The sequence below is a fragment of the Notolabrus celidotus genome, chromosome 6 (assembly GCF_009762535.1).
Source record: "Notolabrus celidotus isolate fNotCel1 chromosome 6, fNotCel1.pri, whole genome shotgun sequence".
Taxonomy (NCBI): domain Eukaryota; kingdom Metazoa; phylum Chordata; class Actinopteri; order Labriformes; family Labridae; genus Notolabrus; species Notolabrus celidotus.
Genome location: NC_048277.1, coordinates 17,465,209 through 17,482,199, shown reverse-complemented (window position 1 = coordinate 17,482,199; position 16,991 = coordinate 17,465,209). Strand labels below are relative to the sequence as shown.

Here is a 16,991-nt window from a genome sequence, read left to right as displayed (position 1 = left end):
AGTCAGAACATTGTATAGCTGTCCACCGGTTTCAGCACTACAGCTGGCTCCAGCTTTTATAATCCTTCTCATTTAGATCTGAAGCCCACAGCAAAGCTATCAGATTAGCGCTGCAGGCTAATCTACACTATGTCAATGAATGAAAACCATCAGCTGCCTTCTGTGCTGCCATGCCTGACTGAAAAAGATATGACTCTATGAATCTATGGAGCCATGAAGAAGGGAGGGTAACATACAAAAAAAAGTTAGCGCCATTATGGGGGCAGACCCTATGCACTATGTGTAAATGTGTTTTGTGTGTTAGTGTGTGAAACACAAAAATACACAATCCCAAACATACAGGCAGAATAACTCTTAGTTCACATCAGTGCTACAGTCGTGATGCTGCCAGATGTCCCAGCTGTCTCCATCTCTGGAGGTAAGAAATGGTTGTGTCTCACAGTTACAGCAGCCTCACTGAACCCCACACCCAGCAGGGTGATGGAGGCCAGAGGGAGGACGCAGGCATGCTGCCAGGACCTCACAAAGGAGGGGAATATAACGCAATACATTAACCAAAGTGCTCTACTTAATTTAGGATTTGTTTCCTTACTAAAGTGCATCTGTCTCAAGGCACTTTATACCTGTAATCCACTATAATATCTTGTTTTGCTTTTCATCTAGTTACATTTTGTCAATTGGGAATTCCCTCCCTAAGCATATGATGGTGTTATAAATTAACATTCAACCATGCACAGCATTATTCCCACAGTAGCAACTGTTTATAGAAGAGGCTCCAGCTCAGCAAAAGACATCAGTAAAGAGCATTTATAGATTAAATGCATCAGTGACATACATTTAGTAGGGATGCACCGATTCTGGTATCAGATATCGGCTAGATCGGACTCAAAAAGCTAGATCGGATATCGGTGACAAAGGGCCGATATGTAGTGCTGATCCATATGGCAGATCTATTCATCTCAGTTCTATGCTTTTCTGTGTTTACAACAGCCATGTGAGTCTCCTATGTCATCAGCGCCCGGGGTCTGTGCATTTTTGCCCGGCAGAGCATGATGGAGGATAACTACAGAGGCTCTGCAGTTTAGGTGCATGTCACGCTTCTTTTGCTAACAACTCCGCAGGAAACTTGCAACATGTGCAGTGCTTATGCTTTGATGGATGGCAGTCGTGCTGAAAAATATAATGGAAGCCCAAAGGAAGAAGTTTACGTCAGCTGTAGCTGACTGCAAAGAAGCAAGAAACCTTCTATTAATGGATTCAAAGTGTGAAAAAACAGATAGGTTATTGGATTTAATTGTTCCGGATCCTGGAAATTAAGGGATTCCAGCCTCTGGTTTAGCACTTGGAACTCAGGTACAGTTCACCATCAAGTCAGAAAAGCCTGAAGTTGCCAAAACATGACTCTATCCTCAGATTAAGGAATAGAGATTGTTAAATCAATACCAGGATCGGATCGGCTAGTATCGGTATCGGCAGATATCAAAGCCCAGGTGTCGATATCGGTATCGGGACCTAAAAAGTAGGATCGGTGCATCCCTAACATTTAGTATTACATCATACTATAAACAGACAGGGATGATGTATCTGTATGAAGCCATTTTTAGTTTGACATTTTAAGTACATCCATTTCTACTGTGAAAAAAAACCCATTGACTTAAATTGAGCATTTTCTAATGTCTTGTTGTACAAGTAAAGAATCAGCTACGAGGCTATTTGCTTCACTAAACAAACCTGAGAGATCTGCTTTGAATCATTTCTTTAACCAACAACATCTCCAAAGTGTTCCTCAGCAAAAGTCAGATTTATTGTGTATCAGGGAACATTTCTTCTTTTCCTTTTGAAGTGACTAAACTGTTCCACAATAGTACATATCCACAAGCAGCACATGAGCACTTGATAACATGAACCTTCTTTCATCATTCTCTATCAATGACTTGGAGCCCAAATACTCCACCATGTGGTCAGAAGTGTAAATATAAATAACCACACATTTAAAAAAAAAAGGAGTCTCCACTGATTTCCCCTGTAAAAATATGTTTTAGAATTAAAAACAAATGGTGTGTGCTGTTCATGCTTGGCTTGGTATTATGTGATGTGTTATGTAACCTTCTACACAAAGTCAAATCCATTAGAATATTCATATTTGCTGCACAGACCCAAAAACACATCTAGCCAGATAAATAGCATGTGGTTATGGTGTATATGTATTTAATGGACAATTATTTGATTGTTTTGTCTTGTATCTTGTCATGTGTCTTTATCACAAAAGCTGATAAAATGCTTAAATGTCACTCATAAAGACATGTCAATGACACATACACACACATACACACACAATTACTCACAGTCCCACCCACAAACACTATGAATAATCATAAGAATATGGTATTTCATCTCAGCCACATGAACTGCCTTGATGGCACTATCCTCTTTGTGTGAAAAACAAAATAAAAGCCTGTTTCTTTTAAATATGTCACATGCAGCATCATATAGTCACGTTGCCATGGTGACCCACTACTATCAAAGTGTCTGTTATTAAGGAAAACTACTTTAACCCGTCTCATTTCTTTGTCAATCAGTCCCTTTCTGAGGCTAGATCTTTCTGTTCAATCATCTGCCATTTCAGAACATCACACACACCAAGTCACCTCATTATATGTTTCTATTACTGAAGGATGGAAGGAGGGAAGTGACTGTATCTGATGGTTGGTAGAAATAACTCTGGCTCTGTAAGGACTTAAGGATATCAAGAGTGTTCTCTCTGCTTCTATCTCCATTTGACAAACACATGTAGCAGTACAGATTGTCCTACGCAGTGTGTCCACACTAAGGAGAATTATATTGACCTAATTCACTTAACTGGACCACTTAGATATCTGGTCGTTGGCTGGCTTAGCTGGAGTTTGATCCTCTGAGCTGAGCTCCAGCAGCTTCTAGCCTCAATATCATCCAAAATCATCCTCCGCCTCTGACAGAACTCATCTCTTGGTGAGTTATTTATACCAACTGAGCGGACAGGATGTTATGCACTGATTCTTCAAGCTTCTCATCAACAAAGCGACATGAGAGGAGAGGAAGGTTGCCCTTTTCTCCCTCTGCTCCATCTGTCCCTCAATACTGTACTCACATTAAGAGGACTGACAGGACTTGGACAGCTGAGTCAGAAAACTTAACAACTTTAAACAATCCTTTCACGCACAGCTTTTCCAAACATTAAAATGCAAATTGTACACCAATTTCGTCATGCTGCTACAGGGCTGTACCTCTACTTTTCAATGACACAGGCACTTTTAAAAGGTCCTACATGGCAATGAATCTTTGATTTGCATGGACCCTCTCAGAACAGCAGTTATCCAATCACAGTTTAACAACCATGACGGGGCGTGAGGCGCTTCTCAAGCTTTGAATTTTCCACATTTTAAAGTTTGTACGTACAATTCACCATATTCACAGAGTAACCATTTTACTCTTGTGTCACGCTCAAGGTGGGGAGCTCAAATTATGTTATAATGTTGTGTTCCATGTTGCAAGTAATACAAATGCTGGCTATCTGACAGTTTTCATTTCACCAGTTTTTTATTGATCAGCTTCTCAACATAAAACTATAAATAAAAATCAGGATGGACATTTAAAAGTAAATCTAAATATTTGATAAGGCTATCAGGCTTGAGCTTACACAAGAGCTAACACTAGGCTTCAACCAATTTCCCTCTGATAGTGATTTAAAGGGAAAGGCATACATTTCTCATATTACTGTAAGCTACAGCAGAGGAAGGACATCAACCTGTCATCTAGGATGGCTATTCTTTTGATTCAGCTTACCAAAATCAAGATAACACAAAGGCTGTTTTCGAAACGGCCTACTATTCTAGCAGTACGTACTGATTTGGCCAAAATTCAGTATGTAGTAAGTAGTATGTGAACAAGAGCAAAATCTGCAGGATGTCAAAACTCCCCGGATGTCTACTGATTCAGGAAAATTTCACAGTATGCATCGGACCAGTCTGCCTCGCGTACTGTTTCCCATAATGCACAGCGCTCGTTCTGCTTTTTCTTTTCTCTTCTTTTTTTGACAGGGGGAACTCCGTTTTTAGGTGCTGTGAAAATGATTACATTCCATATAAACTCCTTCCTTACTTTTTAAATCATAAGTGGATGCTATATCTTTGCCATAGAATATTATGTTATATTACATTATTATTGTTTACTACAACTCACGGTCAAATTACATTCCCATATTTATTTTTATTTATTGCTTAATCTGTCATTACCAACCATAATCACACCATGTCAACCTGTCACTACTGAATCATTTCTAATACTGCCTGTAATTACTGCTATTTAATCTACATTCCATTTGTAACCTTGTATATATCTAAATTGTATTCTATCTTTATTTGTCTATTTTATTTTTACTTATTTTAAGTTTCTTATTTCATTGCTGTAACAACTGAATTTCCCTCCAGGGGATCAATAAAGTAACATCTTATCTTATCTTATCTTAAAGAAGCAGTTTCCCAGCGTACTGCAACACAGATCGAACAGAACAGTCATACTACATACTAAATTCGAACGCAGTATGTAGTAGGCAGTACCTACTGAATACTACATTAGTAGGTAGTATGTAGCAGGCCGTTTCGAAAACAGCCAAAGACTTACCTCCCAGCTAACATTAGCAGAAGTGCCTGAGCCCCTTGCTAACAATTGATATACATTTCCTCTCATATTGTGTAACACTGTATGTGTGGTCAATATTCTGTACCTCCTTTTTTGGAGGATGGTGTCTTGTTTTAACCTTTCCAACGATATAAATCCATACATTTTCAGTAACAGGAGTTTATCTGCAATAACACGAGCCATTAATGTTAGCAAACCCCTCTAAATAGCCATGTAGGACAACTTCCAATAGCAGTGGGCCTCTTTTCAGCATTAGTATATTATTTTGCAAGTTTACAGGTTAAGCTAGAAACACAAGAGCTAAGCCAGGAAATAGGAATAAAGATAGCAGCTCTGTTCTGCACTTTATTTGGATTGAGGAGGCTTACACTCCAGCAACTCCCGCCAAACCTTGTGTTAGATAACGTTACATTTGCCAAACTCATCAATAATTCCTCCTCCTCAAATCCTTTAGAAAGTAGGGCAACATTATAAGCATGAATATGACCACTGTCCTGCTTGTTTAAGTATGTTTCTTTGATTTTAAACCCACAAAATAGTTGTTTGTTTTTCAAAGTGAGTAGGATTTGAATAATATTTAGCTCTACCTTTATTGTTTTAGTATATCATAAGCAGCCAACACCTGCTCTATTAATACATGTTTTTAGTTTATTTCACTCATTGTAAGACATGGTTTATTAAAAGTCAGCTAGAGACAGTCTTGGTCAATTTACAGGATTTCATTGTCAGTATTAGCTTACTTTGGCTAGCTACAGCTGATCATCTGTGCTAGTTTCAGCCGTCATTTTAGCCTGGAGCATAGACTGTTACAAGATAGAAATAGAAGCCTGCTTTTGTTTACTCTCATCTGAAATCAATGACCTGTTTAAAGAATCCCTACACATATTCATTGTCAATCTGCTACCATCATTGTGTGCCATGCTTAAATGATAATTTGACAGGTGTTAAAGCACTTACCAAGAAAATGCGAGGATTACATTTAATGTGGACTAAGACTCCAATTCAAGGAAACATTTAATAATGTAGACAAAGTGTTCAAATGAATCTGCCTGATCTCTTCCAAACTGTTTCATTTGGGTAAAAAACAGCTCGCAGGTTTGCCCTATATCTGTTAAGTCCGAGTGCAGCTGCACAGTGTGACACAGGCTGGCTGCGCTCCACTTACATGTTTGAGGGCATGTTAACATTTGAACTCGTGTTGTTTTCCTCAGAAAGCAGCGCCACCTATTGTTCTCACAAACCCAAGTGGATGAGGTATCCTTACCTCTTCATCATCCACACTACTCTCTAAGGAGCAAAAACTAAATTTGGGATTATTTGGAACAGGTAATATCAGCAAACCTCCAGTCTGCATTTTGTATCTGGAGCCAACAGAAGCTGTGGGTAGGGAAAACTGTGTTAATATTCTATTTATTCTTTTAAAATCAGAGCAACATTTGCTGTTGATTTAGTCGAGGATGGCAGCCCTAATATATTCAGAATTAAAAAAATTAAGTTAAAAATAGCTGACATTAAAATTATTTATATCACTGTATTTGGGCCATAGCTCTTGATGACAACAGATTAAGACTAATTAAAGGCAACTTAAAAGAGAACTGTGTTTTTAGAGGTAGGAACATGTTCTCTTTTTATAACTATACTTTTCCTTCAATTGTGTGTTTCTCTTTTAATAACCACAAAAGAAAAACATACAAAAAGTAATAGTCAGCAGATAAATGTTATGAAATAACAAAGAAACGAAGAAACGATCACAGCACAATGTCGTATAAATTGAAATCTGAAGCTTCTTTTTTAGTCAAGGAGAAGGGAAAGACAAAAAAAAGGTTGCAACTGTAACGTTTTTCTTGTGTACTTGGGTCAGCACAACAAAGAGAGTTCATAATTAAAGAAAGAAGACCTTTGATAAATCTATTTATTTTGTTTTTTAAAATTAAGAATCTGACAGGAAAAAGATGAAAAAAACACAAGATGGTGTCTTCTCTGTTCCTAAAATGAGTTTTTTCACACCTTCACCATACTCTTCTCTTAAGACTCCACCTCTCTTTCTCACTTACATATCCACCCGCATGCACGTGAGCTTGCGCAAGCACGCACACACACACACACACACACACACTCACATCCATTCACACTTAGCTCCTCTCCATACTGTTCTAACACCTCTTGCTGGTTATGATCTTCATGGCACTTTTATAAATCTGCCTCACTGAGCAGAGCTGCTTGTTGCTCTTCACTTGAGCTCTCTACTGACAAAAGATGTTCATCAGATAATGACGTATATGGGCACAGCCAGTTATTTATTTGCAAAACAAACCCATGACAATATATATCTTTAAAGAACAAATGTATTTGGAAGTTTTCTAATCTGTAAGTTTAAGAAAATAATCTATGTGCACATAAGATAAATTAATGTGGCAGTGGGCCTGTAGTGTCTCAGTAATACATGAGAATGACAGTGAGGCAGCTTTCACAACACTGGGACCCTGAGCTGAACAAGCTAAATGGAAAATAGCCATGATTCATTTTATTAGTTACACGTGTTTCACTACTATGACATGTCAAAATGTCTCCTGTGAGAAAGCTTCAGTGGGATTTGACGTGCATTATGTTGAAATCATTGTGTTTTGTTTTGTTTTTCTGGTGAAGTTTGGTGTTGTTATGTTGTTATGGAGCCATTAGCTGGGATTTATTTACAGCACACCCATTTACATGACAGAAAAGTGAGACCCTTGAAGATTTCAGATACACATGCACACAGCAGGAGAGTAAATGGCAGCTCTCTGGAGAGGTTACTTCCCTGGCTATACGTTCACATTTAAGCCATTTATTTGCAAGACAAAACAAGATGCCTTGTTTCGTGAGGCCTTGATTGAGCAACTGATTCATTCATTTATTAACTTGCTCTTCAGTCCTCCCTGTTCATGAACACTATAAAAAGTCGACCTGATATACTTTCACTACAACTAACACCTGCATGTTCAGAAGTGCAAGAAAATGCCAGCACAGGACTCGTGAGAATGAAACTGTGGCTCAGTCTATTAACTGGAAAATGATAGCAGCAAAACCACAAACAAAACAGGTTTACTCCAGTGAGAAATGTGTGATATCCACATAAAGCAGAGTCCTGTTCTATGGATTTGGAAATGCTAGGTTTTCTGAAATAAGTGATGAGTGTAGATGTGTGAGAGGAGGTCAGGGCAGGACTCGCTTAGACTGAAAGCTGGTTTCTACCTGACTGAAAATAGTCTGTTAAAATGTGTGAGTGTGTGTGCATGATCACATTGGCCGGGACAGGACATCCATCTCTGATATGTGGCTTTGTGTGTGTGTGTGTGTGTGTGTGTGTGTGTGTGTGTGTGTGTGTGTGTGTGTGTGTGTGTGTGTGTGTGTGTGTGCGCGCGCGCGCGCGTGTGTGTGCGAGCATGCGCGTATACGGCCTCTATGTGTGCAGAGCGACTGGACGGCTTCTATCTGATCCCTCGGCGGGTCGTGAGTGTGTCAGCAGCAGCGACTGTCTGCATGCACACAGCCATAAATATACACTCCAGTCTGCACTGCATGGAAGTCAAACAGTAATATGACAGCGGAGAGAGAGAGAACAAAAACTATAGAGCAAAGGGGAAAACAAGCTGTGCACAAACTGCAGAATGCTAGAGTATGTTGTTAGCAAAGACCACATTGTGAGGTGGGTAGTTCAATAAACAGACAGACTCATGTTTAAATGGATAAGAGATGGGGGGAGGCAGAGAATGGACCTGTCTGAAATACATGCACATTAGCATTTAACCCCTCACACATCACAAGACTGTGCTCTCACTCTGTCAGCAGCTATAACTCAATAATCAATCACATTGATGTAATCCATGGAAACTCTGAGAGCAGGCAGTCAGGGCCAAGAGTGTGAAGATAAATCCTCTGTGAGCAAACTCGGCAAAGTCCAAAAATAAGAAAATGTGATTCCTGCTCTACTCAAGTCCCAGAAAACAAGCTGCTGTAATGCTCATTTCATGGCTGAGGACGCAGCCACTTATTAGGACTTAAAGCAAAGCCTCAGAGGGTGTGATGATAACCATCTCCTCCGCTGTTCCTTCAATCCAATGTTCTACTCGTATACAGACCCTGTGTGCTTTTACGCTGGCTGACAGAAGCAGGTCACTCAGTCAACACTGTTGCAGTAAATCCACCGCTGTGCTCAGAAACATTCAAACAAGCCTGGAAGCTTCAGAGGCCACAGAAATTACACAAAACACTGCACCGGCTCACAATAACAAAACACTCAGAGGCTCCTCAGAGCATGACTGCAAAAAGACATGCACGATTATTTTCCAGTCCTAAACTCATGACCATTTTACAAACACAAGTTCAGTGTGTGCATGTGTGTGTGTGTGTGTGTGTGTGTGTGTGTGTGTGTGTGTGTACATGTGTGTGGAATTAAGGAGGAGGGATTCGAATCATGTAGACATCAAGGCTGATCAATGTGAACAAGAGCTGAGCAGTAATTGGACTACAGAGGTGTAATTTTTTTCACCAGTGTGTAATTACACTGTAATAACAGTCTGCACTGGCAGCCAGCAGACTGTGTGTGTGTGTGTGTGTGTGTGTGTGTGTGTGTGTGTGTGTGTGTGTGTGTGTGTGTGTGTGTGTGTGTGCGCGCATGCACGCGCTCTGCTCAATCTCTACAGCAGCAAAGAGAAAAACATTTGATCCACGGCACAGGCCTAATGGAGAATCGAGCCCTGTCCTCGAACAGAATAAGGAGAAAACCGCAGGCTGTGGCATGACGCCTAAACGGACACACCCCCTCCAGGCTGTGGCATCGAACCAGCGACACTGCGATAAACAAACGGCGGCTGATCCCGGCTGCAAAATAACCATTACAGTTACTGGTCCTGTGTGGACTGACACCATCATTACGGAACGTAATCACAAATCAGCAGCAGTCAAGCCTGAGTACGAGGTTTGTGGTGTGTCCACTCAGACACATGTACTCTGCCTGTAGCGCAGACTGACATATGACTGTATAATTGACATCGTAATCAAACCAGCTACACACACACACACACCATGACACACACACACACACACACCATGACACACACACCATGACACACACACCATGACACACACACACACACACACACACACAAACACACACTCCTCCCCTCCTCTTGAAACCCTGGCCGCTCTCGTGCACGTCGTATCTCTCACCTTGTTTGACACATTTGAGGCGGACCGGGTCTTTGCAGTGTTTAATCACGGCCAGCACGTCACGGATGGTGAGCCCGGCCACAGGCATGTTGTTGACCTCCAGCAGAAGCTCATCCTGGGCCAGTTTGCCGCTCTGGATAAGTCCCTTCCCCTGCTTCACCTCGCCGAAGTAGGGGAACTGGCCGATCTCCGCGCCCCCCTTCAGCTCGAACCCCAGCTCCCCGTCCTTTCCACGGGTTATCACCGCTTCGTGGACTTTGTTGGTCCAGTGGTTTTTCTTCTTGAGGCTCTTAGACATCGTTAGGGCGAGTTAATCACCGCTGGCTGGCCCATAGAAAAGCCTCCTTACCGTCTCATCCCTGCCTTTGTGCGACCGGCTGCAGTTTCACAGCGCCCGTGGCTCCAACATCAGCGGTGCACGCCACGCGCAGTGTCCGCTCGATGAGCCGCGTAGTCGGGCAGAGAGCTGCAGTACAGCTCGGCGGCGGCGGATGAAATAATTATTACTCTGTCAGACACACAGACGCAAGAGACAGATACTGGCGGATGACCCGGATGTGAAGCCTGAAGGAGGGGAGAGATGAATGGTTCTGGTTCGGCGTTAAAGGATGGAGAGGAGGGGAAATAACACAGGAGGCGCTTCACTCCCGCTACACTGCCAGGGGCGCTTCCTCAGGCTCACTGTGATCCCACACATGACATGTACGAGAAACACTACATAATGCACACACCTTATCCCATCATGATTTAGCTGCAGTCATCATACATGAATGAAATAACTATTAGGTGGTCTATTTTTAGCTTTGGGTCCAGGCATCAAACATGAAATAGCCATAGAGATATTTCATTTATTGTCACCAAATACTTTATGGAAGTTTATTTTCTGATAGTTTGCAACATATACAGACATGTAAAGTTAGTCTGAACTGAACTTTACACACTCATGGTCGGGATTGATTTAGTTTGTGAACATTTATTGACTGCATTTTTGTGTTTTTCAATGGTTTATCGCTCCGTCTATCAAGTTAAGACATAAAGCCAAAGTGCCATGAGGCAATGTTACTGCTTTTAATATAAACAACATTTGATTTAAAATGTACCTTTAAAACCTCTGAAAACCTCTCTAAAACTGCAACCTGAAAATCAATCAAGAATATTTCCATTGGGAAATTCTGCAAAACATAGGCTGATGGATGCCATGGCAACTTTGGTGATGTGTAGGTAAAGGTTATTGCTGCTAATTAAAACTGGTAAATGCATTGTTCAACTAAAACACTTGAGGGTAAAGAAAATATTCTGATATTGTTGACCTCTGGATTAAATGGGTGAAATTCACCAAATGCACAAGACGGTTGGTTATTCTCTCTGACATCAATTCAGGGTGGGGCACTCAAATACTGTTCATACTGCTGTGTACCAGGTTTTGAAATCATACAAACAGAGAATATTACTCATTTTAAATAAGTTCACCACTCCTTGATGAATCATAAACGTTCTAATGGTCTAGAAAATAAATCTAGCACTTTCAAAGGAAATACATATATTGTTAACTTATTCCAACAACTACAATACAACAGGTAACGTTAGTGCCACACCATGTTTTATCTTCCATTAATTTTGACAAACACACATTACCATTAGCCAGCTAGCATAACCTCATATATATACCATACCCTATGTTTTATATCTGACTACCAAATGTTAGCTAGAAAGTGGTTAAATGTTTGTGTTCGCTAGCTGTAAGGCATTAGTTATCAAATATGTTGCTTTAATTCCCAGGTATTTTATGTATTCAACCTCAAGATTTCCACTATTCAAATTGAAAATGAACAAAAGCCATGAAGTCTCTGTGCAACACATCAGTTCATGCTTTGTACTGGAAATATCTTAAATTGCAGCATCCTCATCAAACAAATAAATTCAATTAATTACACGTAGTATATTATCAGTTGCAGATAAATGTGGAAACCATAAAATGAAAGCTTATTCAACTTGCAGCATGGAACTACAAATCAAGAATCAAGAAAGCTTTATGCCAAGTGAGCTCGCACAAGGAATTTGACGTGGTTAATGGAAAACTTGTACTTGACAACAAGACAGTAAGGGCAATAAATATAGAAACCCAAATCTAATCTAAAAATTCTAAATAAGAATAAAAATGCTATCTGCACAAATTAAGGTATAGAAGTATAGAATGCAGAGTTTACTAACAGCATTCAAGCTCCACACCATATACAGGTAAATTAAAAAAAAAAAAAAAAAACGTCTAAATATGTTGAATTTTTCATGGTTGGACAAAATACAGAGCAATGTCCAGCTCTTTAAGGGTTGAAGAAATGGGGTGAAATGGTGTCCATCTTTGCCCATGGGCCCCTATTATGAGTTAATCCAGCCCTGCATGTGCTTCTACTCTCTGGGTCTTTTACTGTGTCATGCACCATAAAACATAAAGCACTATCAGCACTATCACTTTCTATTTGAGCACTGTTCTAAAATGACGCAAAAAGCCCCTGAGACTCTCGTGGCTAACTCACCTTTCTCCTCTGTGGTCACAGATAAAAGGTGCATTATAAATGTTCCTCAGTTTATTTCAACATTTTAAAGATTAACTCTTTGGAGCATGTCAAGAAAAGAATGCTTTGACACACATTTGAAATGTGCAAAACATGCTCATGCGGTTTTATATTCTACCTGTTTCAGATGACCACTATTACATAATTGCTCTGATGACATAAATCCATCAGAAGATGACAGATCTGTTTGTTGTCATTACTTTTTCATGAGGGCATGGCTTTCTAAAGCCGGGTGAAGTAAAGTTTCATTCAACATTTAAAGCATAAGTCAAGAGTAGCTTCACCACTTCTACTGAGGATGACAGTCCCTCTTCCTGCCACTCTAAGCCTCTGTGTGTGTGTGTGTGTGTGTGTGTGTGTGTGTGTGTGTGTGTGTGTGTGTGCGCGTGTGTGTGAGTGAGTGAGTGTTTTAAGGTCACGTGTGTTTCTGTAATGTAAGTATCCTCCCTACAAAACAACTTTACTGTACACAGCCCTCAGTGCATTTCTTAGAAGTAAATAATCCATGAAGTGCGCTGGATTCACTTTGACTGTCACTTTATTTACTTCAGTGTCTCAGCATTGAGGTCACACTGCATGTTCTGGTAACAGCTGAAGCTTCTGACACTAATTCAAAGCAGATTAAGATGAAGCATACTGGATGTTTATTAAAGACTAACAAACATGGTGCAGAAAGATAACTGGTAAAATCCAGAAAAACTAGCTGGATTAAGAGATTATAGGTCTTGCTTTTACCTCTGGTGGTGGATGTCAGATATGCAGCTTCTAGGGGCCTGCAGTCTGGGCAGAAATGCAGTTCAGGGTTGAGGAAGTATGTACTTTGTAGAGCTAAGACTGCAGATTTTCGCTCTAACACCAGCTCATTTAAGGCTACCTGTGCACTGATGCTTGAAATCAACTGATGCTGCCTACAACAGAGCAAAATTCTGGCAGCTTGTGTCTTTTTTTTTGTACATAAATTGTATTTTTGTTGTGAACATGACATAAAATTTTGTGTCCCGTGCTTATCTTTCTATATCTGGATCAGACCACTCTTGCTATTTTGGACCATCTTTGTGAAATGAAGTGTGATAGAAGAACAAACAAAAAAGCCATCAGCTGTCGGAGCTTTGAGCTGGAGCAGCTAAATTTGGAGTCACTTCAAGCGTCTCATTGCCTCTGAGTTTTTCTCTGACAGTGTAGAGTACAGCAGTCGCTCTCTGGGTCTGTGTGGACTCTTACACATGGACAAGAGGTGTGCTTACACAAGATCCTAACGGCACTGTAGTGAAGACTTTTGGTTGGGGTTTAATTTTGTGTTTGATAGGGAGAAATATTGAAAACAGTGCACTCTATAGTCAGTCTGCAATAACAACATGTGATTTTTCTCCATATATCCTTCTCACATTGGGTGTAAATATCTCTGTGAGTGTTTGTGCACACTCGGTGGAGCAGAAAGATGAAAGAAAAGAATATTACTTTATATCATCGTTATAGACAGAAAGTAATGAGCCTCCTAAAGCAGACTGCCAACAACAGAAGGCAAAAATACAATAACACGAGGCAGTCTGCGCGCTCAGAGGGGGAATTTCAATAGAGCTTATATGGATTTAGCTCGCTGCCTCCCTCATTGACTCTCTGCTTTGTGCGTTTGCTGTAAGCGAAGAAATGCACACTAAGTTGTTTTTATTGCTCGGCAGAGACGGAAGAGAGTAGAGTCACCTTCACACAGACACAACAGGGTGAGCGCACTTATCCCATATTTATCATCTTTATTTTATCCACTGAAGAGGGAGAGCTTGTGATGGGATAAAGCAGATAAACACATTAACCATCATCTAATGACCACTGAGACAGCACTTGTGTTTGGACAACATTTTGAATTTTAAAATTAAACAGACAGCACACAGGCATCTGAGAGAGAGAGAGGGAGAGAGCCAGGAATGTGCTGTACTGAAGCAGCAGTTTAGAATCAGTTTCAAACATGCGCCCACACACTCACTCACACACAGAGAGAGAGAGAGAGAGAGAAGAGAGGGAGAGAGAGGGAGAGAGAGAGAGAGAGAGAGAGAGAGAGAGACAGACAGACAGACAGACAGACAGAGAGAGAGAGAGAGAGAGAGAGAGAGAGAGAGAGAGAGAGAGAGAGAGAGAGAGAGAGAGAGAGAGAGAGAGAGAGAGAGAGAGAATTAGTTAATTAGACTGAATGGCTTTAGGGAATTGGCTACAAAGTCATGTTGGTTTTTTCTCCAGCACACTATGAAATTTAATTATGTAGTGAAACTTGTGATGCTGTGAACACCTGTATAAAGCAAAATGTGACTCAATATACACACTTCTTCTCCAACAGTTACTGATATTTATGCATAGTCAGGGATTATTAAATATTGTATTCAAGAGAATTGAAATGAAGATGAGGTTTGAGTTAGAATAAGAAACACTGATGGCACTACTTTGTCCACCAGAGAAAAGTCTGTCTTGCAGCCGTTATGTGTCCTCATTAAATATCTCAGTTGATAACGAATCACAGAAGAAAATATCAATAACTAGCTTTTTCAAAACCAATGACATACTAATGATAACATTTTCTTCAATGTCAAATGAGTTTGAGATTTACATGCTTGCATTTGGAAAACTTTGGGGGGGGTTGTGTTCCAGCTCATTGCTGTGGTTTTGCTGTACTATTTGTTTTTCATCCTTTTTCAAATCTTGTGCAGTCAGCAAAAAAAATCTCTCCTCCTATAAACTAAACCAAACTCCTGTATGCTACCTGCAACACCAAACTTTAGACAGCCAATGATATAAATTCAAACTGAAGGCAGGATGTTTATTTTGCCCTATATTTGGACGTGTAAATATTTTCTTTTTCCTGTGAGAAAATTTCAGTTAATGTAGCTTCTGGCTCCTTCTGTGAAGACAGCAGTACATTTTACCACCTCCTGATCTTGTCCTTTACATTTGTCCTGTGGAAACTGTTTCTGCAGCACACTGCTAGACTCCTCATCTGACACCTTCCCAATGGCAGCATACAGACATTAAAAATAACTTTAAAAATGATTGCTTGCATAACTTATCGTCTTGTTTGCTTTAGTAGGTCTTATAAGAACTCTAGTATTATTTTCATTCTGTCTAATAACCTGCAATGCTCTACCTACTCACAGGAGCTTGAAGATAAAAGCAGTTATATGTCCATGGTTTTTTTTTTTGGTTTTTTTGGGGGGGGGGTTTTTAACAGCTGGTTATGATACCTCCTTAGTCATGATGCTGAGAGTAAGATGGGAAGATTGATACCACTGTCATATAGCCTGTTCAAATTTTACAAGATTCTTTCATATGTTTACAAATGGATGTAATAATATGGATCAATATATTCCTATACAAGTTTTTATTAGCTGACAACATCAATATTGATCTGTTTAAGCCTTTAATCCTGATCTACACTGGCACATTATTATGAAATAAAAAAACTTGCACTCTACATTCTGTTTCTTCTTCTCTCCTCAGAAGTTTACCCTTTTAAGTGATAAATATGGAGTCATTTCATCTCCACATCCAAGAGCAGATGTTAAGTTCAATGTAGTGTTCAAAGAGTTGCTTTAAGATGAGATATACGGTTTGGATTGACTCTGTGGTCAGCTGCAGTCTGCAGTGATGTGCTGTTTGATCGCTGTCATTAACATCATCATCCTCTTCTCTTTCCAAAGCTGCACCTTCAATTTGAAGAGAGCTTTCTATTCACACTGTTTGATCTCCCCGGGAGGGCTTGGGGATTAGCTAAATGACTCTGCAGTTAGCTTTTAAATCACACAATGCCTCTTAAAATAGTGTCCCTCAGCTAATGCCTCATCATTGTGCTTGAGCAGCGATAGCAGAGCAAAGTCTGCAAGAAAGAAGTGGCACTGCTGTGACCTGTGTTAGCGTCTTTCATCTTTGCATTTATGAAATTCATAAAATTACTGTAACTGCACATTTGTGCCCATCAATATCTCTAAACTGGTTCCTTTACCAGTTGACCCACTTCTCAATACTTTGGGCCACAATGCCTGCTTTAAATGATTACAGTCTAACATAATATATATTCTTGAGGATACTTCAGTCTGCACATTTTCAGGAACTATCTTTGTAAATCACACAAATACTGATTTCTTAAACTGTCCTCAGGTTTTCCCCTGTAAACATCAAGCACCTGCTGCCAGTCCTGGTCTTCAACTGCAGTTACTACATTGGGCCACTGGAGGGAACTGCTCATTGCTGGACTGTGCTGGCAGAGCATGTAAAGCTTCATAATGTAGTTCAAGAAGAGGTATAAAGAAATGATTTTCACGAGGTACAAGGAGGAAGACAAGTGTGATAATCACGAGGGGTTTACTTTTGATTGTCGATGTAAATATGAAGATTTGACGAATGGGAGTGCACTAGTATAATGCCAGATAATAGTGAATGAAGGGATAGGATTAGATAATTCCTACTCCTTTTCGCACATGTAAAGTACATTGTTTCACTGCTTGCTAATGGAACTGATTGATTTTGTTTATTTTGTATAACTTTCTTTTT

General features: G+C 40.1%; 1 protein-coding gene across 5 annotated transcripts in view; it reads right to left on the bottom strand.

Annotated features, from left to right (window-relative positions):
- The window catches only part of LOC117814304 (membrane-associated guanylate kinase, WW and PDZ domain-containing protein 2-like), an 88,958-nt gene extending 78,514 nt beyond the window's left edge, over window positions 1-10,444 (bottom strand). For 2 of the 5 annotated variants that reach the window (XR_004631550.1, XR_004631552.1), the window contains exon 1: window positions 9,886-10,444. Coding sequence is in view for 2 of the 5 variants with exons in the window: in XM_034685558.1 (XP_034541449.1) it covers window positions 9,886-10,183 (298 nt within the window). In the remaining 3 variants the exon portion in view is untranslated. The remainder of the gene's footprint in view (window positions 1-9,885) is intronic. The other 3 variants (XR_004631551.1, XM_034685557.1, XM_034685558.1) reach the window with 2 other exon arrangements.
- Between the last annotated feature and the right edge of the window lie 6,547 nt (window positions 10,445-16,991).